The sequence below is a fragment of the Astatotilapia calliptera genome, chromosome 19, assembly GCF_900246225.1.
Source record: "Astatotilapia calliptera chromosome 19, fAstCal1.2, whole genome shotgun sequence".
NCBI classification, from domain to species: domain Eukaryota; kingdom Metazoa; phylum Chordata; class Actinopteri; order Cichliformes; family Cichlidae; genus Astatotilapia; species Astatotilapia calliptera.
This window is the reverse complement of record NC_039320.1, coordinates 19616482-19642265: the sequence shown is the minus strand read 5'-3', so window position 1 is coordinate 19642265 and position 25784 is coordinate 19616482. Positions and strand designations below refer to the sequence as shown.

Sequence of the window (25784 nt, the reverse complement as noted above, 5' to 3'; positions counted from 1 at the left end):
CTGCTGTCTTTCATTCCTCTTCTCTCCAGTGCATACTTCAACCTCTCCAGGCTTCTCTTCTACCTGCTCCCTATATTCACTTAATTTGAGGACATTGTATTTTGAAAAAGTAGACCCCTTTCTGTTGTTGTCCAGCGTATTTTAATAAGAAATTACCTCAGATATCCAGTTCTATCGAAGCTAGTTCAGAAGTAAAGTCTTTTCTTATGGGTTCTGGCCATACTGACTTCGTGTTCTTGAACGCATTACGCACACGTCACGGTGAAACAGACCGCGGAGTAATTTTAAATACTCACGAGACGACTCACGTATCGTATAACAAAAGAAAGGCAGAAAAGTGCATTTAAATTAAATAATTTGGGGCAAAATAAAAAATATATGTCCAAGTTGAGTTATGTCGTGGCATTTCCAGCTCTTCGCCCGACCAATCAGAGAGCCCTTACGTCAAAACACTTCCGCTTTGCTCCCCAGCTTGTCTTTCCAGTAGAGCGGCCGGTGTGAACACGCATCAGGAGTGGACAGCACGTAGCCTGCAGGTTTTAAGGTAGCAAAAGAGACGTTTTCTTAGCCAAATAAATGTTGGTGTCTTTGTAAAGTTCGGACGGTACAAACAGGACTATGTATTCTGGTTTAAATTTTCCCATCTGCTAGCTAGGAGTGGTTCCAGTTAGCTACTAGCTGGCGTTAGCATGCTGTGTTTGAATGAGCATATGACCCTACACGTTTTTAGTGGAGCCAGCTGACATGCAGCAGAGCCGAGGAGTTGGTTAAAAAAAACTCTGCTTTTTTTAGTATCCCAACACGAGTGTCTTAATCTGAAAATCTAGTTTTAAATCTCGTAGATGCCTCCAAAGAAGACAGAAGCTCCGAAGCAACCTCCATTGATTGGACGATTTGGAACATCCCTAAAAATAGGAATAGTGGGATTACCTAATGTTGGGTATGTAAATTTTATAGCATTTTTTCCTAGCTGAATGAGTGGGAAAAAGTGTTAGGCGTCACCATTCTCTCTTAATGCTGTTGCAGGAAATCCACATTTTTCAATGTGCTGACTAAAAGCCAAGCTGCTGCGGAAAACTTCCCCTTCTGCACAATTGACCCAAATGAGAGCAGGGTACCCGTTCCTGATGAGCGATTTGATTTCCTCTGCCAGTACCACAAACCTGCCAGGTGTGTATTGCAACAGCTGGTTAGAAGATGTAAGGACATCTGCATCATCTGATGATCTTCCTTGTCACTTCAGTAAGGTTCCCGCTTTCCTGAATGTTGTGGACATTGCTGGTCTGGTGAAGGGAGCTCATTCTGGACAGGGACTCGGAAACGCCTTCCTCTCTAACATCAGTGCTTGTGATGGGATCTTCCATATGACTCGTGAGTTACAGTTGGTGCGGTGTAGTAACAGCTGAGAGAGAGCACAGGTGTCAGGGCATGCTGGAAATAAAGGTCTTATGGGGTAATAGGTCCATCTTAAGAACTTTTCTCAGTGTACTTTTGGCTTTGACTAGGACTGGGAATTGAAGCCTAGTTCCAAACTGTTTCCATCTACAGTTTAAAGGTGTGTTCTGATTCTGAACCCTTAACTGGATAAGCAGTTGAGAATAAAGATGGATGAATGGTTATGATGGGAACATTTAAGTTAAAATTAAAAAAAGAAGAAGGAACCTTTATCAGGGTTATATTATATATTAGAAGTGAAATCTGTGTATTAAATCTGAGCAGTTTGCATTTGTTTGTTTGTTTTTTTGTTTTTTAATATCCAAGACCAGAGGTGTTATCCAGCATTGTCTGATTTTGCATTTGTGTCCATATCTCAATGATTCTGTTTCATAAATTGGTATAATGAAATTTGTGGTCATTCGAAGGTAATGTTAGGCAGATCTTGAGAGACTAAAGAACAATTAATTTTGTTTGTTTCCCTCTCACCAATTAGTCAATAAATAATGAAGGCAAATGAAATAAAAAGGCAAAAATAATTGGCTCTTGACTTATTTGTTAGTTTCACTTTTCAAAAAAGTGAAAGGGGACATCAGTTTGCTTAGAAATAAATTAGCAGAATTGAAAATTTAAAATATGTTTTAAATTGATTAACAATCTATTAAGTCTTGCTGTTGCTGTACTTCTCCAGTGAAAGTATTTGCATTTTTTTTTCTTCAAGCTATGTCGTTGCACCGACAGTCTGCTGACGCTTGTTTGTGTTAAGGTGCGTTTGATGATGAGGATATCATCCACGTGGAGGGCAACGTTGACCCGGTGAGGGACATCGAGATAATCCACGAGGAGTTGCGGCTAAAAGACGAAGAAATGATCGGTCCAATTATCGACAAACTGGAGAAGACTGCTGTCAGAGGAAGTGACAAAAAACTAAAACCTGAATATGTAAGTGAAGGTTTTTTTGTAGAAGCATTTACTTTTTGTCTTTTGTTGATTCTGAATTAAATCGGTCTGTATATGCTGCTTCACATGCTTCTTTTTGCTTCAGGATATCATGCTGAAAATAAAAAACTGGGTGGTAGAAGAGAAGAAGCACATCAGATTTTACCATGACTGGAATGACAAAGAGGTACTGATGTGTTCCAGTGTAAACAGTTTTTCTCCCTGAGACCCTATTTGAAACGGCTTTTTCATAAAGAACTTCATCTCTAACTCTTCACAGATTGAAGTTCTGAACAAGTACCTGTTTCTGACTTCCAAGCCCATGATCTACCTGGTTAATCTTTCAGAGAAAGATTACATCAGGAAAAAGAACAAGTGGTATGTTTGCTTTCACCCTGTGTGTCTACATGTCGCATATATTAATCTTACCGTCCTCTCATTTCTTTGCCATTTGAAATGACTCATCCTGCGGCCTGTTGTTCATCAGGTTGGCAAAAATCAAGGAGTGGGTAGATGCTCATGATCCTGGCGCTATGGTCATTCCTTTAAGTGGAGCTTTGGAGTTTAAATTGCAGGACATGGAGGAGGAGGAGAGGAATAAATACTGCGAGGAACAGAAGACACAGAGGTATTTGGTCATTAGTCTTTAAGTTGTTAATATCATGCTAAACTTGAAGGGTACTTTCTTTATGGGTGTACTGTGAAGCAAGCAGTCTCTGGTATTGTAGGTGCAATTCCAGCAGGGCAGAAGAAATGTGTAGATGCCTTTAAATGCATTGCTCCCTGAATACATGCACATGTCAGTGAGAATGCAATGCACAATTTGTGCTGCTGTAACTTTCACAGCAGGGTTTATTCATGGGTAGTAGTAAGGAACGGCTCAACACGTTGCATGCATAAAACAGTTTTATTTAGGCAAACTCTGTATTGCAATCAGAGGAATAATTGGGGAAGACATGGCACTTTGAGGTGACTTTAAACTGAACAACACTAAAAACTTTGATTTTAAGTTCATGGCTCACTAACCCTTTAATCACTCTTTGTTAGTTGCACCTTTCTGCTGTAATGATATTAAATGGCTGCAGGCAACTTAATACTGAGTACTGAGTAATTAATTAAAGTTTGCACTGGTCCTTATTTACTAATGTGCTTTGAAACGTCCGTACCCTGTGCAAAAATTGAATTTGCAAACCATTTTTTGTTTTGTTTTGTTTGTGTGTTTCTAGTGTTTTGACCAAAATAATAAAGACCGGCTATGCAGCGCTGCAGCTGGAATACTTCTTCACAGCAGGACCAGATGAGGTGCGAGCGTGGACCATCAGGGTGAGTGTTTTGACGTGTGCGTGTGTGTGTGTGTGTGTGTGTGTGTGTAACCTTTTTAAAAATACATAATTAACTCTTGTGATTGAAGATAAACCACTCTGATAGTTTTGAATTTCAGAGATCTTCACTGAGTTTAAAAAATAAAAAAATAATTTATTCAAAGAATATTTTGGAAAGCTTAATTTTCCAATGTTTTTTTTTTTTTTTTTTTTCTAATTTGTGATTAGAATGTTGGCTTGTATTAAAATTCCAACATTTTGCGTCATTTTTGTTATTTTTTTTCTGACAACCAGCTTCACTTTTGTTTTCCGTTATTATATTTAAGTAGTCAGTGAAGATCTGACTTGTAAAACTGAGTGATGGAAACATCTGACATAGATTTTTAAATATATGTGATATTATATTACTTTGGCTTTTGCCATTTGGTGTCTTCAACAGTTCTATAATTGAATACTGATAGAAATTTTATTGTTTCTTTGTTCAAAACAGAGCCCTGAAGTAAATTTTTGACAGTTGTCATCATTTTGTGATGATATCAGGAGCGCAGATTGTTACTTTTGCAGAATTTCTTAAATGTGATGCATTTAATAAATACATATTTTATTTATAACATGTCCTGTTGTGCTTTGGTCCCACAGAAAGGTACAAAAGCTCCTCAGGCTGCTGGAAAGATCCATACTGACTTTGAGAAAGGCTTCATCATGGCCGAGGTGATGAAGTTCACAGACTTCAAAGAAGAGGGCAGTGAAACTGCAGCCAAGGTGTGAGCTTTTGTTTTGTTTTGGGTGTTTTTGTTTGTTTGTTTTTCCCCAGCCCAATTATTCCTGAGTTGCTGCATGTGCTGAATTTCCATCAATAACTGTTATTATTCTGGAATATATCAACTATAATTTTTTTCCCTTGTTTCTTTCTCTCTCAGGCTGCTGGGAAGTACAGGCAACAGGGCAGGAACTACATTGTGGAGGATGGGGACATTATCTTTTTCAAATTCAACACACCCAATGCACCCAAAAAGAAATAAGACCACAGAGTCACTGGGTTGGGGGAATCAAAACTCAGAATACAGTTTAGTCCCACAGAGCACACTGTCTGCTGGTTTTCATACTTTTTTTTTGATTCTGATGGCTTCAGCTGTTCGAATCAGTTTTTGGTAACAATGGTTTAGTTGTTCATGTGTTTTTAACACATAAAAGACTGTTTTTTGATAATTTAATTTAAAGAAAAGCTCAGACTTCTTTTGAGACAGGTTTCTGTTTTGGATTTTTTTTAAGACTTAAGTGTTTTATTGCTCCGAGCAGCTCATCTTTTCTCTCTTCATGAATTGCAGTCATGGCTACAGCTGATTAATCTGTAAGCTTTCACATTCTAATGAGCCTGTTGTTTGGTGCATTAGTAAGGGCAGGCATGGCTGTTCTATCATAAAAATACTCATAATTGCATAAAGCAACAACGTGCTGCAGGTGAATTAGTTTTAGATGTCATCCCTTAAAATTTAAAAAGAGCAGCACAGTTCTATTAAATTTAAAAGGTGCTAAAATATATTGTGTCCAAAAATCAATCATCATTTCTTCTTGGGAGAACGAAAGCCATCGGTCGGTGTTTCATTGAGGGTGGGGCTGAACTGTATTGTGCTGATAACATGAGGGATATTATTTTAGAAAGAGGAACGGAGACCTCGGTGGCAGTGCCTCATCAGATTCCTGAAGAGAAAGCTGCTTTTATTGATTTACACTCCTGACGTAAAGGAGTCCGCCCCGCATAACGAGAGAATGCACCATTGTGGATCATTTGGACTGTACAGCTTTAAATTGCATCATGTTTCACCTCTCTCACTGCCCACAAACTATGCTCATTTTCATAAACATGCTGCCACACTGTGGACTAAAATAGAAATCTTTCTGACCTATGGAAACCAGTGTACAATAAGTATCACCCTCATCAATATGCATGTGTCAATAAAAGGAGATAAACCTGTTACGGTTTTGTATGTTTATTTTCTTTCATTCCAGGCAAAACAGATCGTCGTCCCAAGCTACTCTCATCTCTTTATATTTTGATAGGAAAAAGTTGCAGCATCTATTGAAATTATTTGTGAAACATGTACAGTTGTTTGTGGCAGTGCAGTATATATAAGGAAAAAAAGCTCTTTGGATGTTTGGGTCCATTTCAGATCAAAATCAGGTCCAGGCCTTGAGGAGGTCGATCGATGACTGTTGGTGTTCCACTGTGTTTTTCTATCCAGATTTGCTTTTACTACATTGGCAGTGTGTTTGGGATTATTCTCATGCTAAAAAAATGAAGGCACTTCAGGCACTTTTTAGTTGGTATTGCATGGATGATCAAAATCTTCCTGGGATTTTCTGCATTTATAATTCCAGCAATTTTCACAAGATCTCCAACACCATTGGCTGAAACGGAGATCCAAACTGTGACTCCATCTGTTTTACACATGGCTGTAGACACTGCTGTACCTCTCTCCTTACCTTTGTACATATTGAAAAACAAAAACATATTACCAAAAATGTCAAATACGAATTCATCGCTCCATAAGGCCTGTTGCCACTGATTTTATTTTCAGTCTTTGTGTAATTTGGTATACCTCAACCTTTTCTCACCATTTCTCCTCCTACACAGTGGTTTCTTCATAGTCAACCTTCCACTGAGACCATTTCTGATGAAGCTTCATTGAACAATGGTGGCTTATCTCTCTGTTCTTTGACACTTCTTTTTTTGTCCTGCTAGTAACAAAGTGTCTAAGGACGCTACCAGAGCAGTTGTATACTTTTACACGGACACGAAAGACTGCTTTGCTGTACTTTTCACACGTTCTGGAGGTCGGTCTTATTACTTCACTGGGCTTCATGCACTAAGTGATACAGTCATGTGGCAGCTTAATTCAAAGTTGGTGGTTATAAAAATGTTTTTAACCTATTTTCATATATGGATAAGCTTTCATCGTGGACCCACACATGAAATTTAGCCAGAACAAATAATCTGCTCACCTTCAAGGCCATTCATAACCTCGCTCCTTCTTACCTTTCTGACCTGTTAACCACCACTTGTTCTGCCCGTTCACTTCGTTCTTCTTCTATCCAGCTTACTGTACCTTCCTTCCGCCTCACCACCATGGGAAGCAGAGCTTTCAGCTGCTCTGCTCCCAGGTTGTGGAACTCTGCCCCCAGAAATAAGAAATATTGGTTCTCTCCCCCAGTTTAAATCCCAACTCAAAACTCATCTGTTCAAATCTGCATATTCACTGTGAATCCACTGTTTGTTCATTTTATCGTGTGCTTTTATTTTATTGTTCTTATTCTGCCATTGTTTTACTAAGTGTTTTATCCTATTGTAAAGTGTCCTTGGGTGACTTGAAAGGCGCTCATAAATAAAATGTATTATTATTATAGAACGAATTTAATTTTTAAACGTTTATTTTAACATATTTTTATGGGTTTATAAACTCAAAAGACAAACAGATCTGCAGTGGTTGAAACATTTGGACGTTTTAATCCCGAATTAAGTGAATTAAAGAGCTCCCGATGTTTGATAGCACTGCTTTCTTTAATTATGTGGCATTTGGGATGTGGAATTAACTATTACAACGAGCTAGCTCTCGGTGTGAAGCTGTGATAACACGTGAAGCTGCCTGGTTGTAATTATGGAGGTTAAATGACGTTTGCAGTGAACATAAGTAGTTTGAACTTTTTTAAAAAAATCCCCTCGTATCGCAAACGTCTACGGCTTTAAAGCGAAAGCAAATCAAAAGAGATAAAGCGATACAAAATAAATAAATAACTATTTTTTTTTGTACTGGAGCGTCTCCGTATTCAAACTAAGCCCTGTTTAAATTTCAACAACTGCATTCCTTCTCTTGTCTCCTTCAACAAACAGGAAACACTCGTCCTACAAAAAAATGACTGGCGCCCGATTTTAACCAATGACGTTCCACCACAACCTCCGCTCAGCCAATCGACGTAGAGAAGAAGGGCGGAACGTCCTGTAATGTGATGCAAATTCGACGGTCAAGCTTGTTAGTCCCACCTTTTTGTGTTTCCCGCACCGTCAATCAAAATAGAAAAAAAATCGACCCGAATTCGCCGATCAACACTGGCCCGCCTTTGATAAAATAATCATGTTCGGAGTTTAGTTGATCCGATAATCCCCTGGGTTACTACCACTCACGCTATGACTGGTACGTAAACGTTCAGCACATCGAAGCGTGCAGCTAATCGGTGAGTTTGTGAGAGCTGGAGCCGAGCGAGCTACGTCTTTTTATCTTTAGCTCTGCTGCTAACGAGCTCGATATGGTTAGCTGACTGAGCTAGCTGGCTAGCCACGGAGTTGACAAAGTAAACAGTCGAGCTCGGCCCCCCAAATTTCTTCAGAACCTCCGCTGCAAAGTAGAATTTCGCAGTCGGCTCCTTTTGGGACCGGAGAGTGGGGATGCTTTGCGGGCTTTTCTGGCAGGCAGGAGTTGAAGATTACAGAGTTTTGCTGAGTTTCCCCCTCTCTCCCTGCTAGCGCCAGAGCAGCCTCTGAAACAAGGAGAAATGGCGTCCGCGGACGTGGACAGCAGTCAAAGCGAGTTTCTGCAACCCGGCGGCGCCGCGGAAACACAGGTATCCGACATTTTCTAGCTCGTCTTTCTCGCTCGCTTTCGATTTCTCGGTTGTGTTTTGTTTTGGGAGCATGAAGTTCACAGGTTTTAACATTTTGATGGCATGGGGAGAAAGCCGTACACTTCCTGTGTTCCCCTCAATAACGGCCACCCACTTTACCCCTGTAAAACCCGCCCATAGTGGGTAGGACACTGAAGTCAGTCACTTGGGTCGGCTCGCTGGAAGATAGCCGGTGTACCTTGGGCTCGAAGGATGCAGGGGTGGGATAATGTAGCACGGATAGCGTCCATAATCAAAACAGTAGCTTGGAGTTGTGTTGTAATGGCCACCCATCCCCCACACCCTGCTCTCGGCTGTATCTGAGCCTGCTATCTTCACTCTGTATATGTGTATGTGTGCTGGTAGTGCTCACATCTTTCTTGTGACTTTAAATGCTGCATGATCTACTCCTGCCCGTGCTCCACTTGTTCCTTTCGTGCATCTGCACAGTTTCTGAATCCAAACCTGATTGGTAGACAATAGCCAGACTGTGATCTAATCTGAAGCTGAGAGGAGTCACTGTCTCCCTGTTGGAAGTGTGATCTGTCCCTGTTAATGTGACTTTTGATTGTGCTCCCAGACGACAGATATGTCAGCCATTCAGCTGACGAGCTCAGATCGATGGGAGGTGTTGACTCCCGTATCGGCTGGGAAGGAAGACCAGGGAGTCGTTCACATTCCAAACTCGGGGATTATCACGTCCAACGGGCAGTACGTGCTTCCTATTGGGAGTATTCCCAGCCAGCCCATATATGTTACAGCAACCGGGAGTGAGGCTGCAGCAAATGGAGTGTCGGGCATTCAGTATCAGGTAAAAAAAAAGATGAACAAAGAAAAACATATAGATCAGAGCACTCCAGCATAGGTGATCAGCATGCTCAAAGCTGCCCCCCCCGCTCTGTCTTTCAGGTCATCCCTCAAATCCAAAATGCAGATGGGACAATTGCAGGATTCCCCACGCAGGGTTTGGATGACGGTACGGGGCAGATTCAGCTACTCCAAGATGGCAGCCAGGGCAGCATTGGAATCAGCTGTGCCACGACGGCAACCACAGATCTCTTGACACAGGCGGGGCAGGTTCAGTCGATCCAAGGCGTTTCGCTAGCTGGAGGTTCGGCGTACACGGGCACCATGCCTGTAGGGCTTCCTGGCAACATAACATTCGTCCCTATAAACAGTGTGGATCTGGAGTCGCTGGGGCTGACCGGGGCTCAGACGGTCCCCATCGCAACAGGAGTCACACCTGAAGGCCAGTTGATAATGAGCAGCCAGGCTCTCGATACCCAGAACCAGGACACCAAACAGTCGCTGGTCACTGTGAGTGACCCGAGCGCCAACCAAGAGCTCTACGTGCCAACAACCACTTCCTCTTCCAACTCCGCCCAGCTTCCTGAGACCATCGACGGCACAGGAGTTCTCACCCAGGCGACTGCCGTGTCCGCAGGCGTGTCTGATCTGTCGTCCTCGGAGAACTACAACTCCCACAACCACCTGCAGCAAATCCAGGTCAGCGTGTGTGGCTTTAGCAGCATGTCATGTGAATGTGTGTCATGCCCAATGGTCTCTGGAGACATTTGATTACAATTTAAATTATAAGTGAGCAATTTAATAAAATGAAGCAATCTCAAAAGGAAAAGTTTTTGGTCTGCACTAAAGCCATAAGTGGGGACAATAGGTCCTGGAATATCGTCATTCCTGAAGACTTATTTGTTGCAAGAGTTGACAGATTCCCAGCTTTAGTCATACTGTTGCCAGTTTAATGGGAAGGTTTTGCACAACAACCCCACAACACTTAGAAAACATTTGTTAATGAAAAAGATACTAAAGAAAATCTATAATAATAGTAATAATAATAACCTGTAAAGTAAACACAATTTAATAACTTTGTCGTTACTGGCAACAGAATGTGAAAAATGACACCCAGCCCAAGTAATGAGGGGTTAAGCAGATTCTTCTAATCACCCCAAGGCCAATAATGTCTGTGAGGCACTGCTTTAAGGTGTGCATTTAAAGTTTACAAACTCCTCTTTATGTTTGTTGAAGTTTTTATTGTGACTGATGTGTATCGCAGAACATATTTTGGCCAAGACCACCTGGTGGTTCCTATGGAAACGCACCAAGAACCTGGGCTCGACTGAGGGCTGAAATCATGTTAAAATGATGTAGCTGGCTAAAGTCATTTGATTGCACAATGTCTCTATTATTTCAGCACAGCGTGTCATGCTAGCAGTCAACTAAAGGACTTATGAAACTGTTACTCACAGCTGTCTGAATAATCAACATCCAACTGCAACACAAATGCATTCACAAAAATATTGTGGCCTCAACTCATATTTGGAAGTTGTTTTTTAAATCACTGCACACTGACACATACTGATCACACTTTTCCTGTTCTTCCTGCTGATGGTTCCTCTCAGTCTGTTGCTGATGTCCACTTTCTTTTCACTCGAAAAATGCAGTTCTTTGGTTTGTCAGGCCATAAAAATGTAGCTTTGTGTACTTTCATCAGTTCTTCTTTAGATCAGAGCGCTGCAGTGCATCTCACATCTGTCTTTTTACAATTTTGGGGGGATAATTTCTAGTAGATGTGATTGACAAGAAGGCATCTGCACATGATACAAAGCAAAAGGGCCTAAAAGTGCACTGCTGATAATAGGTTTGGTTAATTTTTTTCATGCACTTGTGTTATTTGGGCCTTTACATAAAGCGGTAATGTGCAGTTTCTCCGCTGCAGAAAGTACTGCATTCAAAAAAAAAAAAAAAAAAAAAGGGGAAACATATGAATTCTACTTTTTTGGCCCTTGTTTAAAAGTGTAATTTATTCCTGCAGGTGTCATCCTCCAATGCCACCACTATCTCACAGCCCATCTTGCAGCTGTCTGGGGACAGTCAGGCCCAGGTAGCCCAGGTGGCTCAGGGTCAGGACCTGACTGCAGGAGCAGGTCAGACTCTACAGAGCGTGCAGCTGGTCAACCCTGGGACCTTTCTCATCCAGGCCCAAACTGTCACTGCTACTGGACAGATCCAGTGGCAGACCTTCCAGGTAAGTTCAAGGGGCTGTTTTGCTCTTTCAGGTGAGCTTGCTTTGCCATAAGATTCCCAAAAACATCTGTTTTCTCTCTTAGGTTCAGGGTGTCCAGTCACTCCAAGGACTTCAGCTGCCCCAGGGTCAGGGCCAGGCCCAACAGTTGACTTTAGCCCCAGTCCAGACCCTTCCCCTGGGCCAGACAGGCCAGGTCAGCCTGCCCAACCTCCAAACAGTCACAGTTAACTCTATAACACAAACTGGGGTCCAGTACTCGCAGGGAGAGGATGCAAACAGTCCAGCAGGTACGTGGCTGTATGCTTGTGCATATATCACTCCTCATTTCATTCATTTAGTTAATCCCTTACAGTTTCTTAAATCTCCCTCTTTCATTCTGTTTTCCTCTGCTCAGGTATCCAGATAAAGGAAGAGCCAGACTCTGAGGAGTGGCAGCTGAGCGGGGATTCCACGTTGAACCCCAGCGACTTGAACAACCTGCGTGTTCAGATGGGAGACGAGGACATGGAGACGCCGAGCGGGGAGGGCAAAAGGCTCCGCAGAGTCGCCTGCACCTGCCCCAACTGCAAAGAGTCTGGAGGAAGGTGGGCCTCTGAGAACACACACACACGCCATGGATAACAGGAGGTGTAGGTGCTGAGCTCACCTTTGACCAGCAGAACAAAAAAGGAAACACTAGTAAATGCAAAGTTTGGAAAATGGAAGCACTTCCCTCTTATCTTCACTCTCCCTCGTTTCCACAGGGGTTCAGGTATGGGGAAGAAGAAGCAGCACATCTGCCACATCGCCGGCTGCGGCAAGGTTTACGGGAAGACATCCCACCTCCGAGCTCACCTGCGCTGGCACAGCGGCGAGAGACCCTTCGTCTGCAACTGGATGTTCTGTGGGAAGAGATTCACCAGGAGCGACGAGCTGCAGAGACACAGGAGGACGCACACAGGTGAGATCACCTGTCGACACGCTTTTTGTTTTGAAATTGGGAAAAAAAAGAAAAGAATAACAACAAAGTAACAGTTTTATGGTCGGAGCTCATGTGGGGATCGCGTTGCCGTTACAATGTTACAGTTACAAAATGTTTTCATGTCTGCTGCTGCTGCTGTCCAGAGCTTTGGTTTGCGATCACGCAATGTTCAGCAAAGACGTGTGAAACACGAAGGGAAAAAAAAGTGAGAAACCGACACTTCACAGCAGATCATCAGCGATATCAGTTTTATTTTATTTGTAGTTGAAATGAATTGAATCAGCTAATAAACACTTGAAATTACATCATTGTTCATCTGAGCAGTTAAGTAGCAGATAATATCAACTCAGCACGAAGCATTTTTATTAAATCATTTTAACGAGGCTGCCGTTGCTGTGATAAAGCCTGAGATGTAGTCGGGGGCTGTGATGACAAACTTGTGATGTGTGCTTGTCCTTAATTAATACTTTGGGTTAAACGACAACTAGAGTCAGGCTCTGATTTCTTTAGAAATCTGACCCCATTACTGCGATCACATTTCTATCACAATTATGCAATATGTGACCGTCTGTCATTAATAAATCATTAAATCCATCAACAGTCTTCCAGCAGTACTAATGTAGAGGTGTAGCTGCTCAGTCTTGCTATCTTGGTAAAGCCTTTGGGTTCCTTTTTGGCTTTTATTTTGAAAACCCTCTAAGTCGGTGAGGGAGGAAACCAAAGTTTAGGATCTGATCCCAGATTTTGCATTGAGTCTTGGGTCATATGGTCACCTGATCAACCAGGTGATGTCGTGAATCTGAGTAGATGGTGATGAAGGCTCTTGCTCACGTGACTCCAAGAATCCAGTGGTCACGATGAGTGAGATCCACACTTCCTTTGAGGAGATGGAAGTTCAGTGTAGAATCAGATTAGAGATCTATGGTTTCAACATCACATATTTTTTAAGATGTATGGAAGAGAGGAAAGGTCACATGACCTCGACAAGGGCTGCAAATCAAGTCGCGTTGCAATAAAGTTGCTCTGTAGCATCTTAGTGAGGAAAGGCAACTCATTAACGGCATCCCTATTGTCCAGTGTGCAGCGTCATCATCATGCTGTAGGGATGTTTTTCTTTCTTTTATTTGCTCAAAATCAAGATTCATGTCAACATGCTTTATATTGTGAGGTAAAGGCCCTGAAATGTTATGACTCTAAATTAATGTGATGCTGAAAACTATTTAACAGTTACACTAAGAAGAGGGTTTTGGAAAGGAAATGCTTAAAATGGGGTCCTGAGTAGGCTCGAGGGAGCCGTCCCCGCTGCTAAGTGAAGGATCTGATGCTAGAAACAAGCGACAAAGTCTCCAAATGCTCCAGTTCAGTTAGTTGCAGACAAAAATGTGCGTCGCCACTGATGTGTGCTTGTTGGACCCTGCAGGGGAGAAGAAGTTTGTGTGCTCAGAGTGCTCCAAGAGGTTCATGCGGAGCGACCACCTGGCCAAGCACATAAAGACTCACCAGAATAAAAAAGGCGGGGTGCCCCCCTCCACGTCTCCGCCCACCTCCGACGCCATCATCAACACGGACGGAACAACGCTCATCCTCCAGGCCACCAACGCGCACGACCTTGTAGCCAATCAGGAGATCCCCTTGCAGCTGGTCACAGTGGCGCCCAGCGAGGTCATGGAATGAGGGGGTGGGTGGGGGTTGATGTGGTGAGGTGGCTTTTTGAGAACTGGCCTATCAAAAGGGACCTCTTGGGCTTTTCTCTTCCCCTCTTCCCCCCCCTTTTTTTTTTCCTTGTTTTGTTTTTTTTACATATGAATATATACCTAAATGTATATGACAAATATATATATTTTAAGTAAGAGTTATCTTGACTTTATGTTTGTTTTTTGCAGTCTTTTTATAGGCGGGCAAAAAGAAATAACATTAAAATGTGTTTGCTATGTACACACGCTCACACACACACACACACACACACACGAAAACACACATTAACACTCAAAACACGACATGAATACTCAACACGATGAAATGCCTTATTTTGTATTATACTCTTGTATAAAATGCTGGAGGTGCATGTTGGTTTTTTGTTTGTTTTTAAAGAAAAAGCTTTGCAGATGATGTAACTGTAACGGGGGTAAATGTGTTTGTGAAATCGGACCGAGGGAAAAGGAAGCCGTGGAAACTCTCGGGGAGAGTCGTGACAAATCTGAGCGCCCTGTTTGAAGCGGCGCGGCGTCCACACCGCTGCCTTGATTTGTTCTTTTTGTTTTGTTTTTTTAAAAGTAGTTTTTAAATGTTTTTTGGAAATGTGCTGATTCGCTTTTTTCTTGAGAGTGAAAAAAATCCAGCAGTCTGGTACCACCCCCCTCCCTTCACTGTCGTCGTGCTAAAGGTAACCAGCTGCTCACAGGGGCTTCGCGTTTGTTGTTACAGACTTTAGTAAGACGGCAAATCAGGTTATTTTCCAGCCCAGTCAGGGCAGCGGTGCTGATGTCACGCCGCGCGCTGCTCGACGCAGAGCACGGGCGCAGCTGGCTGGTCAGGTTAAGATGACAGTGCCACCATTAACCGGTTTGAAGTTTGCATTTTTGCCTCAAGGACGAGGGGAGGGGAGGGGAGGGGAGGGGGAAACAAATGCAAGCAACTTCTTTCAGCATCTGTTTTCATGAGCACGCCGTCCGCTGTGCTTGTCAACATTTAAAGAAACACCACATCCTTTTTTTTCCTTTTTGGGGGGGGGGGGTTAATTCTTGTTATGTTTCAGTTCTCCACGTCTCTTTGCTGGTCTGGGTGTCGTCTATGTTGAAGCCACACGATGATGGGAATCATAGGTTTTAAAGCGTTCTGGGTTATTTGTTGGCTGCAGGAGGAGTCTGCACACACCAGTGTTGCCATGTGAAGAAAACGGATGCATCAAATCGGCCTCATTAAAGGCAGTTCTACTTTTTTTTTTTTTTTTTTTTTCCCCCCTGCTTCTTTTTGTGTCATCACATTCCAGTTGCACGCCACACGCTGTGGGATTCGTTTTGCAATAACCGCTCTGTTGGTAATTCTGGCCAGATGTCACTCAAGTGAAAAAGCAAAACAATCAATGCCATTGTTTGTGTGTTTTTATTTTAATTGATGTAATCCCTTTGTTCGTCCTCATCTTTGTAGCATTCATTTACATGTATATTATCTTATTTTCACATTGTTCATAGAAGCCATTAGTTAACTGAATTTTGTTGTATCAAAACCTTATTTTAAGTGATTTTTTTTTTTTTTTTTTTTTAAAGAATTGGTGTAAAAATTGAATGTTACCTTTTTGTAAAACCTTTTTTCAAATGGATCACAATAAAAGTCTGAAACCTTCCAGTAACACGTTTTGTGTGTCGGGGGCAGAAATGGGACGCCCTGCACCAAGAGAGTTACGCTTTAGAGAGTATGCAGATGCTGATGGTTGGTAGAGGTAAGATGACAGTAAACAATGGGGGAAAGGAAGAGACCAGCAGTGATGTGCAACGAGATCACAGTATGAATCGCTGCTCTGGAAAAAGTAGATCTGTAATATTAAACGGCATTGTGGCAGATCCAGATGTTGCCATCAGATCTGTTTTTAAGAAACTCAGCTGTGCATAATGTGAGAACAAGAACCATCACGACATGCTACATGTGTGAGAGGGGTCGTTTCCCAGTCTTATATGCAAAAAAGGTACACTGTTAATATCCATACTGTCTTCATTACACTTCTAGCTGTGACATAATCACAGTGGAAACTTTAGTCTCACAGTAAATGCACCTAAGAGATAAATTTGATAATCCTAGGTGTTTTTCAGAAAGGCTGGTTTCTCATGTGGATTCAGATTGGTGCAAGGAAGTGACATCACTACTTTGTCATCCAGGAACTACCTACACAGTCTAGCCATTGGCCTGCATAATCAGTCTGATGATGCCATCCTGGTAACGCCAGCGCAGCCTGTGGAGGTCTGTGTGACTGAAGGATATGAATCCCCCAGATCACCACTGACCCACTGCCAAACCTGTCATGCTGGATGATGTTGGAAGCAGTGAAACATTTGCCCAGCTTCTCCACACTCTTTCAGGCTCAGAGTGAATCTGCTCTCCACATGGGAGAACGGAGTCCCAGCGTCAGACCGGCCAGTTCTGGTGTTCTGTCAAGCTGCGCAGTGCTGGGGTGAAAAGGTCCCACAAAGGGACGTCAGGCCCTCACACCACCCTCGTGGACTCTGATTCAGACAGCCTGCACATGAATACCTTGCTGGAGGTCATGTTGTAGGGCTCTGGCTACTCTCCCGTTCCTCCTTGCAGCTCCTCCACAGTCTTGAGGCTGTGCTGGGAGACACAGCAAAGCTTCTTTTGACAGCAAGCATGGGCTGCAGGTACTGCCTCATGCTGCCAGATGTGACAAGGACACTAGGCAAAAACCAAAACTAGAGAAAAAGCAGTCACGAGGGCTACAGGGGCAGTCTGGTTGTTGCCTCTGATGTCACTGTGATTTGCACCAGAGCAGGTGATCTGGACTCACAGTGGTTCATGCTTCCTACCAGGACAGAATGATATCCCTGAAGTTTAACGGACTTGCTGTTATCATGTGATCCAATGTTTCCTTTTTCAGCAGTGTACTTATCTGGCTGCTAACTAGCTTTCTCACCAGGATTAGGAGAATCTGCATAGGACGTAAATAGTTAAAGCAGAATATTGTTCAAGTAATCACATGTAAACAAAAATACACTGGACCACCCATTAATCGGAGTTTATTTAACAAAAATATCTGACAGCCGAAACAAGATGAAGATGACAAATCCATCAATGTTACCAAAGAACAGAAATCACTTTTGCTTTAAGCCAAATTTTTAAGGCTCCTCTTCCCTTTAGAGTATAACTTTGATCAGCTTCTGACTTTATGCTGCAACATCTGTACCTGAGAGTCACAGTGACAACAATCCTACTGATTTTGATGTTCATTTTCAGGTCAAACACCTGTGGGTGAGAGTTTACAGTTCTTCTCCTTGTTTTCTTTAAAATCACAGCCTTCACGTGAACTTGTATCTTTATGCAATCCAGAGAAAAACCAAACAGCTTCAAATGAGCGAATGCAAAGTGTTCCCAGCACCAGATGTTTGACATACAGCAAATAAACACCAAAATGAACCAGCAATACCATTCTCTGAAGTCCTCCTCCCTTTGTGCTTCTACAAAAGCCAGAACCAGAATCCCAATCAGTGCAAACAGACTGACCTCAACTACAGGGAGAAAAAAAATGCACGAGTCGCTTCACAAAACACATCCTCACAGTTTGCACCCACACAGTCACCGAAACCTATAAAAGAACAAAAAACTGGAGATTGTTTCAACCAGTCGGTCAGTCTGTCAGCAGTCCCCGAGGCAGGAGAGGAGCGTCGTTCTGAAGCAGACTCTTTAAACAGAGTCCAGTTCAGCGCCTCATCGTAGCGAGCGCCTCACAGCTCCGTGTGAGCATCTGGCAGAGGACAGAGGAGAGAGACGTTAGTCTGAGTGATTAATGCGGAAAGCTGCGCGTATCGGTTTCTGCGAGCGAGGCGCACCTGTGTCCTGCTGCTTCGCCATGTGGTTCGCTCTGTCTTGGATTCTGGCCTGCAGGCGTTTGATCTCCTGGTCGTAGTCGGTCCACTCTGCCACGATCCTCACCGCAGCCTGCAGCTTGGGCTCTTTGGTCATCGGGTTGTTGCACTGATATTGGGAAAATGAGAAAAAAGACAAAACAGCTCATATCATGGGTCACATAATGTGGTTTGGTACAAAAACAGGATGCAGCATCAAAACTGATTTATGTCCACCTATAAAACGACTATTTAAAACCTTCATGGCAAGGCTGAGATGGTTTGGACATGTGCAGAGGAGGGATAGTGAATATTCTGGGCAAAAGATATTAAATATAAAACTGCCAGGCAGGAGGAAAAGAGAAAGCTTCATGAATGTAGAGGAGGACAGGCAGAGAGTTTGTGTGACCGAGGAGGATGCTAGGGACAGGGTGAGATGGAAGCAGATGATCTGCTGTGGTGGAAGAAGAAGGTGGTCTTATTTTTAATGTGAACTCATTCTTAAGCCTGCCTGCCCTCTAGTGGCTGTAAGGATACATGTGAATCTTTAGAAAACTGCCATCAATCCTCTGTAACTCTGACAAACTGTACAGAAAACAGTTAAATAAAAAGAAGCATTCTTTACCAGATCTATTGTTTTGGCGCTCTTCTTGGAGCTGTCATCACACCAGGTCTCACACCACAGCCACTCCTGAGGTAGAGACTTTATGGGCACCTGGTGGATCATGTTGTTTGGAAGATCCTGGAAAAAAATCAAATCATATAAACAAACAAACTAGTGAGAAAAAGTGCAGAGCTTAACTAAAAGCAGAGAAGGGAAAACTATTGTTAGGAAGGTTGAACCATCATGTACAAACAAGCATTAGAAGCAGCATCTGCTTCCCCTGTGTACTTTCACAGTTGGCTGTCTTTATGTTTTCTTTCAGCTGCGTAGTAATCAAGTTGCAATCACAGACTACAGTTTGTCCTGTCGCTGTGCTCAAGGACATCAGAGCCTGAAATGTAAAAGCTGCTGAACAATGCCGCAATCATAAAACCAGCGATGCGCTGTCGTGAAATCAGAAGCAGAGCAGAACATGACGAGTAAACACGAGCGGCGACAAGGAACAGACGCACGCTAACGCGAGGCTGCTCTAAAGTCTTCACTGAAAAACTGGAGAAGAGTGTTCAATCAATCTAAAAACATATGGCTGTTTTACATAAAACACGTGGCTCTGATGTCACGTGTACATAAAAACACGAATGCAGACAGTGAGTGAAGAGAGCGTCAGACCTGGTCGAGGTTGGAAAGGCTGTTGGGGTCTTGGCTGAGCCCCTGGTACTGTCCTCTGAGTCGATCTCCTGCAGCTATTTTCCTGAACTTCTTCAGATCGACGACGTACAGCGCGCTGCAAACGATGGTAACACGTGAAAGTTGCAGGAAAGCATGTTTGCAGATAGTTGATGTTAAATGCTGCTGAAACTTGATTGCGACACTGGAGCTGAGCGATCAGCGTCTACCTGATGTGGTATTTGCGTCCAGCGAGGTGGCTCGCCCAGTATCCGGACTTCCAGAAGCGGTATCCGTCCATCTCCCTGCGGCTCTCGCAGAATGGAGTGTATCCGTACGGAGCTCCCTCCAGGTCGAAGTCACGCAGCTCCTTCAGGTCTGTGCGCACGATCTGAAGCAGAGGAGGAGGTGTGAACAGCTTAGCTGGCACAAAACAGTAAAAATAAAAAGTAGAGAACATATCTCACATAAAAAAAAAGGAAAAAAAAAAGGAGTCTAGGAACTCATGTGGAGCAAAACTGAGTGTGCACTTCCAAACTTTTCTATAAAACTACTTCCAAACCTTTTAGTACTTCATGGCAGTCATGAGGAATATTATATTGAACAGGTTCTCTGAAGCTGACAGTTTCCTCCTTTACTGAATAGTAAAAGAACAAATATTTGGACAGATGCAGGATGAGTGACTGTGTTTGCACAGCTACATGTGAGCAAACCTGGTCAGCATCCACGAACAGGATCTTGTCGACGGCCAGAGGGAACAGCACGTCCAGGAAGAGGATCTTATAGCCCCAGATGATCCTCTGCTTCTCCGTCTGCTGGTGTAACCAGCGGGGCCACTTATACTGGACCAGCTCGTACTGGAAGCCGTATTCCTTTGCCATGTGGGGGATAAACTCCTGAAAGATGGTGACACACAGGAACAGAGCTGTCAGCATGTGCACACCTCATAATTTTCCCCTTTGACAATATGGGGCCATAAATAATTCATAAACAGGCTGACAGCTGACCGACAACTGACCCCTGACAGATTTAATGAAAATGGACTCAAATATCGAAAATGCAAAATTAAATAAACACAATGTAAGACCAACCCCCCCCCCAAAAAAAACAAAACAAGACGGTAACTTCAACAGACAGCAAATCTGGCCTTGCTATGCTGCTCTATGAGGTCGTAGAAGGACACAAACTGCTCCCAGCCAATTGGCAAAGAGCAGGCTATGTGATGGCTAGAGACATTATTGCACGGACCAATCAGTAATGGCCTAAAGCATTTCAAACTTCACTGTTCTTCTGGACTTCAGAAAACTCTTACATCTGTAACACTGAAACTAAGAGTGGTAAGCTAAGTGAAACGCAGTCATTCTGTGGTTGAATAGTTGCTCTAAATGTTGAGTTTTGTGTTGTTTACGTAGGATTTCTAGAAATTAGTGAAATATGTGGCATGACAGATGATTTTGTAGGACAGCAGAAATCAAAAGTAAAGTGAATGCCACATGTTTGTATAAAATTGTGCAGTAATCTACTGAGGAACGAAACTCATTCATAGAAATTTTCAAGTGAAATAAGTATGATTACACTCAGTTTTAGCAGATTTTATTATTCTTAAATTGTTTATATATATTGATGTTTATTTTTAACTAAATCTTATTTATGGTAACTGATAGGTTTGTAGCTTGAACCTATCCGCTGGAACGTTGAGGACAATATAATTACACTGCAAAGCAAGACACCAGTAGGCAAAGTTCTTCATGTTTCTCGTGCACGGGAGAGACCGGACAAAGCACCGTTCCTTCGCCTGACCCCAGTTGCTCTCGTCCATTCTCCTGTACCACTGTTCTTTTGTTGAGGTTACATGAATATGCATCGGTTCATTAACATATGACGTCTACATACACACAAAGAGTACCTTGCCTGTGTGTGTGTGTGTGTGTGTGTGTGTGTGTGTGTGTGTGTGTGTGTGTGTGTGTGTGTGTGTGTGTGTGTGAGATCCAGATGTGACCCTGTGAAGACTCCCCAAAGCTGGTGCCAGGAGTCTAGCGGTCCATCTGAACAAAAGGCTCTTATACTTAAACAGATATACGTGTGCTTGCTATACCATAAATCAATAAGAAAAGATACGACCTCTCCTAGGAGGTGTGATCTACGCTGGAACACTCTGTAGAGGGAGTGAACGCCCTCCCCCTTCATGCTACACAGAGCTGTTACAGACCTCCTAGGATGAGACATTCTTTCAATCTACAAATGATTACCGGTATACACCTCTAAGCATATATGGTTAAATATTTCTAAGCATAAATGACAATCAACAATACAAATCTAACAGTAACAGTGATCTACCAATTTAATATTTGTGATGTATTTAATTTTCACTGAATTACTTTTTGTTGAATTCACATTTATTATGACAATATGTTTTCTACACTTTGCTGTTACTGTTTTTGGCTCAATATTGACTTAAAAATAATCTCTTTTCCTATTGCAGCCGTCTGCTTGGTTCTTTTATTGAAAGAAGGCTGTTGTTGTGCCGTGCTACAGAAATAGCACAAGCTGCTCGATTCAGTGTTTATGAATGGGCTTAAATCTTTGAAGACTAGTATAAATGTTTGGTGCAGTCACATCAAAGCCACATTAGATAGATCAGACACAGAAGTGTAATTCACATTTCAAACCGTCTACGGGTGAAATAACCGCTGGCGATGCCCAATGCCCGGGACCTGACAAACTTTCTAAGCTTCCGGGCGAGCAATTGAAGCAACAACCAATGAGAGAGCAGGATACCGCTGACTGACACATGACCCGACAACCAGAGCCTGGAACTTCCACAAGGGATCAGCCATCAGCTTCAGAGTGATATTCAATAACACTCCGGTGGTTTCACCGCGAACAAATGGGTTTCAGGTGTGACGGATTGTGGGCACAAAAAATGTCCAGTTAGTGCTTCTCAAACGTTCACTGCTGTGTGTCACATGTGAGTAACTTCGGACAACCTCCTGACCCAATTTTCCTGAAATAGTCCAGAGGTCATGTATGAAAACAGCGTCAGTGAGGTGGTTGTTACATTTCTTCACACTAGCTGCACTCGGCAGCGTTAGGAAGGTTTAGTCTGCTTTTATGGTGAGAACATAAGAGAAATGCTCCTTTGGGCCTATTCTGTCAGAGTACTGTACCGTGGGTGTACTGTGCTTTAAACAAATAACTTGTTTTCTAGTGAAATACTAAGTACATCCCACATTTCTCTGTTTTCCTGCAAGCAAAGGTTGTTACGCTCGTGTTAAAACATGCAATACATTCAGCATCCTATCCACTAAACTGCAGCACCTTCAGAAGCCAACAGTATCTCCCACACAAATTATTTTTAGACATAAAAACGAAAGAATATTTAAAAGAAAAATCAGGGAGTAATCCGATCCCTGCTGCACGTTTCTGCTTGAGCTTCACATCGATGTTGGACAGAGAAAAAGCTGCAGCCATTGGAGAAGATTTCCACATCAGTGACGAGATGCCAGCTGAGTTTTAAAGTAACACCAGAGGCAAAAAATTGAATAAAATAAAGTAAAATCCTACCTTAAAAGTGGGAGACAAGTAGTTCTTGAGGAACCAGAACTTGACGGGAGTTTTGGTGTGCTTTAGAACTGACAGCATCATGATTCTGAGAGAGGAGGAGGACAGTAAAAAGACTGGTGGCAACAGAACTGGGAAGAAAAAGACTCTAAAATCAAAAGTATAAGGAAGAAGCAGGGATGTTCGCTTTCAAGGATTTTTGGCTGACACAACAATCCCCTTTCTTTGCCTGGTCACATCTCTGACACCCACCTGAGGAACCTCTCGTACAGATGCCCCGAGGCCACAGAGAAGATGTTGATCGTATCTTCCTTGTCCTGCTTAGGCTCTTCAGTCTTGCCTCCACCCGTGAAACCTCTGAAAGACAAAATGAAAAGCGATTATTTGACAGTTTTGAACATCTGAAAATGAAAAATGAGATCACTGTTTTGAGCTGCACCTGGTCAGAGAATTCCAGAAACCAGTGTCGTTCTCCTCCGTCCCATCACTCAGCAGCTCCTCGCTGAACTTGTCTGGCTTCTTTTGGACCTGATCAACACACAATCATAACTCAGTCAGTCACAACATACTGTGGGAGGAGAAAAGAAGAAAATCAATTATTCTGTTTAAAATATGAATCAAATATCATATGATGTGGTTTTGATTCAGGACTGAAACTTACACAAAACATTAGTGGTTGAGTTTTTACTCTGACTTAAATTTTGTATTGGCTTTAAGATCACACGAGATCGCATGTTCACATGTTGCCATGAGTTCAAGAGTGCAATTCTCGATATATTAAGTCAAAGTGCTTCAGGTGATTGCTTTCTTACACAGCTTTGCTCTTTGGGCACATTATCAAAGCTAATGCTAAGCTAATGCTGCGGCGATGTTGCCTTCAAAAACACGAGTAATCCACAGAGTCTCAGGACCCTCAGATTCTGGGAGCAGAGCTACAGACATGGGGTGGATACTGGGCCAGATGTCATATTTATGAAAGACTTTCACAGTAGTTTAGTCACAAAAGCTTTTCATCTTTTTATCTTAAATTTTGGAAATAGAATTGTAGACAACAGACAAGTATAGTCTCTTGTTTGTGCTGTTGTTGGTTCACCAATTAGCCACAGAGAAGAGCTAACAACAAAGAGCTGAAGTGATAAACAATGAAGTTTTCAGGATAGTCACTGTCTGTACTTTTCATGCAGCATCTTCCCTCTCGGTCACGGCAGGTTTAGCGCCTGCTTCTGCCAGAAGTTACTTCCTGTTAAAGGGGTTTTTTTCCTTCCCACTGTCACCAAGCGCTTGCTCATAGGGAGTCGTCTAATATTGTTGAGTCTTTAGATTACAATATGAAGTGCCTGTCGCTCCCTTCCCCTCCCAGCACACTTGTCAACCAATTAGCATTCAACCTACACAAAGCATCAACCACACCTATTGTTGAAAACCTCTCTCCTGCAAAAACCTCCACTCATAGACACAACAGCAGGTCAACAACCTGAGAGTAAAAGCTGACAGTGTTGTTGGATTTTACCTATATTTTTGCATAGGAGATGAGACTGTATTTACCACACAGGGGTCAAGGGGCATAAGCAAGACCTGGAGTGAAGACATTGTTCACTCTGGCAGCCAATATTACAAAAACTGGCATGCGTTGCTTGTGGCTAACCTTTAGAGTAAGCACAGTGAGGGAATAAAGGTCGACTGTGAGGCAGCTGCTCCTTCTTTGAGGAAGGGCCAAACAAGCTGTTTGGTGGGCATTATGGAAATGTGTTACACAGTGATGTAGATGAATGGTGGAAGACAATTTTGAAGCATACTTTTGCAACTTCTCAGAATTTTTGAGAAGACGAACACAAACAAAACACTATAAATCCCACTAAAGCCCAAAACTTATAATATGGGCTTTTTAATGTGAAAAACAAAGAGGTGAGAGAAGCTTAATGTGTATGTGCTTTTGTCTGTAGTTGAAAAATGCACTGGCACGTGGGCACATCTGTCATATGCAAATACCGCTTCAAAGTCTGATTTTACTTTAGTCATCTTTGCACAAATTACATATTTATTCAGCTCAAAACGGCTCAGTTCAGACTGCAGTTTCTGCTTCTCGTTAAAATTTATGAGAAACCTGAGAAATTGAGCAGTCTGGATATTCTGCTCACCAACTTTCCATCCTGGATTTATCCAGCTAACAGTGCTGAAGGGCAGATTCCTGCCATTGCTTCTGTGCTTTTGTGCCAGAAAGACGTCACTGCATTGCAAGTGAACCGACCTTGACTTTAATGATTCTGCTCTTGAAATTGTTCAGCACGACTACAATGTCGTCTGAGTCCGCTGGAGAGTCTGTGCCGTCATGGCTGCAACAGAAGAAAGAAATGATAATGAAAACATTAGAAGAGAGAGTTTCAGATTAATTTATAAAACCAGGAGCAAAGAGGAGTGGCTGACATTTCATTTATATGTGACAGAATATAGCCAATTCTGCACATTATTACCTGTAAATCTTGTAGATTTCATCAGAGCGCCCTTTCCTTAGCTTCAGGATCCAGGCGCCTGGGTTGGCTTTGAGCTGAAAGTAACCCTGCAGAGCAGAACAAAGGAGATTTACAATTTCAGGCTGAGAGAATATTAATGTCTAGGAAAGTAAAAAATATGTTATTTATCAAGTAGAAAAGCATTAAAGTATAACAAATCAAAGCTGTGTTATAGAGAGGGCCGTGCTTTGAAGCGATTACCAGGTTTGCCATGACGATAGTGTCCACGATGACGGGCTCAGACTCGGTTCCCAGGGTGAACTGAAGGCCACGTGGAGGCTGACCCGAACTGACGTCAAAACAATGGCCCTCCAACAAAAGGTGCTCCAGCTCATACTCTGCCGCTACAATATTCTCCACCTGCAAACACGGAAGCACAGCCAAGGAAAGTTTACTTCATGCAGCCCGATATCAGCGCCCAGGGGCTCCACAGACACACATTAATAATGGTTCCCAAATTAGCTGAAGGTCTCAATGAGGACTGGACTCCAAAATGTTCAATATATAAGCTACTTATA

General features: G+C 42.7%; 3 protein-coding genes across 6 annotated transcripts in view; 2 read left to right on the top strand and 1 right to left on the bottom strand.

The window, feature by feature from the left end:
• The first annotated feature begins 411 nt into the window (after nt 1–411).
• On the top strand, nt 412–5673 carry ola1 (Obg-like ATPase 1). The gene is made up of 11 exons (XM_026152238.1): nt 412–544; nt 843–940; nt 1027–1170; nt 1244–1371; nt 2201–2376; nt 2480–2560; nt 2654–2751; nt 2861–3001; nt 3600–3696; nt 4335–4457; nt 4616–5673. Exons 2-11 carry the CDS (start codon nt 843–845, stop codon nt 4715–4717), a joined length of 1188 nt encoding a protein of 395 aa, XP_026008023.1. The 5' UTR covers nt 412–544; the 3' UTR covers nt 4718–5673.
• A 1534-nt stretch (nt 5674–7207) lies between these two features.
• On the top strand, nt 7208–15598 carry LOC113011673 (transcription factor Sp3-like). Of its 3 annotated transcripts, none has more exons than XM_026151291.1 (9): nt 7208–7885; nt 8215–8312; nt 8932–9162; nt 9261–9857; nt 11182–11394; nt 11477–11681; nt 11789–11978; nt 12138–12334; nt 13776–15598. In XM_026151291.1, exons 1-9 carry the CDS (start codon nt 7879–7881, stop codon nt 14027–14029), a joined length of 1992 nt encoding a protein of 663 aa, XP_026007076.1. In that variant the 5' UTR covers nt 7208–7878; the 3' UTR covers nt 14030–15598. The 3 variants fall into 3 exon arrangements, with proteins under 3 accessions (XP_026007076.1, XP_026007079.1, XP_026007077.1); XM_026151292.1 differs by having other exon boundaries at nt 7209–7925; XM_026151294.1 differs by lacking the exon at nt 8215–8312.
• Nucleotides 15599–17083: 1485 nt separating this feature from the next.
• Nucleotides 17084–25784, bottom strand: part of uggt1 (UDP-glucose glycoprotein glucosyltransferase 1) — a 31386-nt gene continuing 22685 nt past the window's right edge. For both annotated transcript variants that reach the window (XM_026151289.1, XM_026151290.1), the window contains 12 exons: nt 25468–25626; nt 25228–25313; nt 25005–25089; nt 23196–23284; nt 23009–23113; nt 22760–22844; nt 19909–20091; nt 19426–19586; nt 19199–19313; nt 18551–18667; nt 17911–18055; nt 17084–17825 (listed from right to left, as the gene is read on the bottom strand). In XM_026151289.1, the coding sequence (XP_026007074.1) occupies nt 17806–17825; nt 17911–18055; nt 18551–18667; nt 19199–19313; nt 19426–19586; nt 19909–20091; nt 22760–22844; nt 23009–23113; nt 23196–23284; nt 25005–25089; nt 25228–25313; nt 25468–25626 (1350 nt within the window). In that variant the 3' untranslated portion in view covers nt 17084–17805. The remainder of the gene's footprint in view (nt 17826–17910; nt 18056–18550; nt 18668–19198; nt 19314–19425; nt 19587–19908; nt 20092–22759; nt 22845–23008; nt 23114–23195; nt 23285–25004; nt 25090–25227; nt 25314–25467; nt 25627–25784) is intronic.

What these genes read in the sequence shown, in the direction of transcription:
- ola1 (XM_026152238.1), top strand. Translation starts at nt 843, where the DNA reads ATGCCTCCAAAGAAGACAGAAGCTCCGAAGCAACCTCCATTGATTGGA. An exon ending in TGCGAGCGTGGACCATCAGG is followed by an intron (nt 3,697 to 4,334) that starts GTGAGTGTTTTG and finishes TTGGTCCCACAG; the next exon opens with AAAGGTACAAAAGCTCCTCA. An exon ending in GCAGTGAAACTGCAGCCAAG is followed by an intron (nt 4,458 to 4,615) that starts GTGTGAGCTTTT and finishes TTTCTCTCTCAG; the next exon opens with GCTGCTGGGAAGTACAGGCA.
- LOC113011673 (XM_026151291.1), top strand. An exon ending in GCGGCGCCGCGGAAACACAG is followed by an intron (nt 8,313 to 8,931) that starts GTATCCGACATT and finishes TTGTGCTCCCAG; the next exon opens with ACGACAGATATGTCAGCCAT. An exon ending in TGTCGGGCATTCAGTATCAG is followed by an intron (nt 9,163 to 9,260) that starts GTAAAAAAAAAG and finishes TCTGTCTTTCAG; the next exon opens with GTCATCCCTCAAATCCAAAA.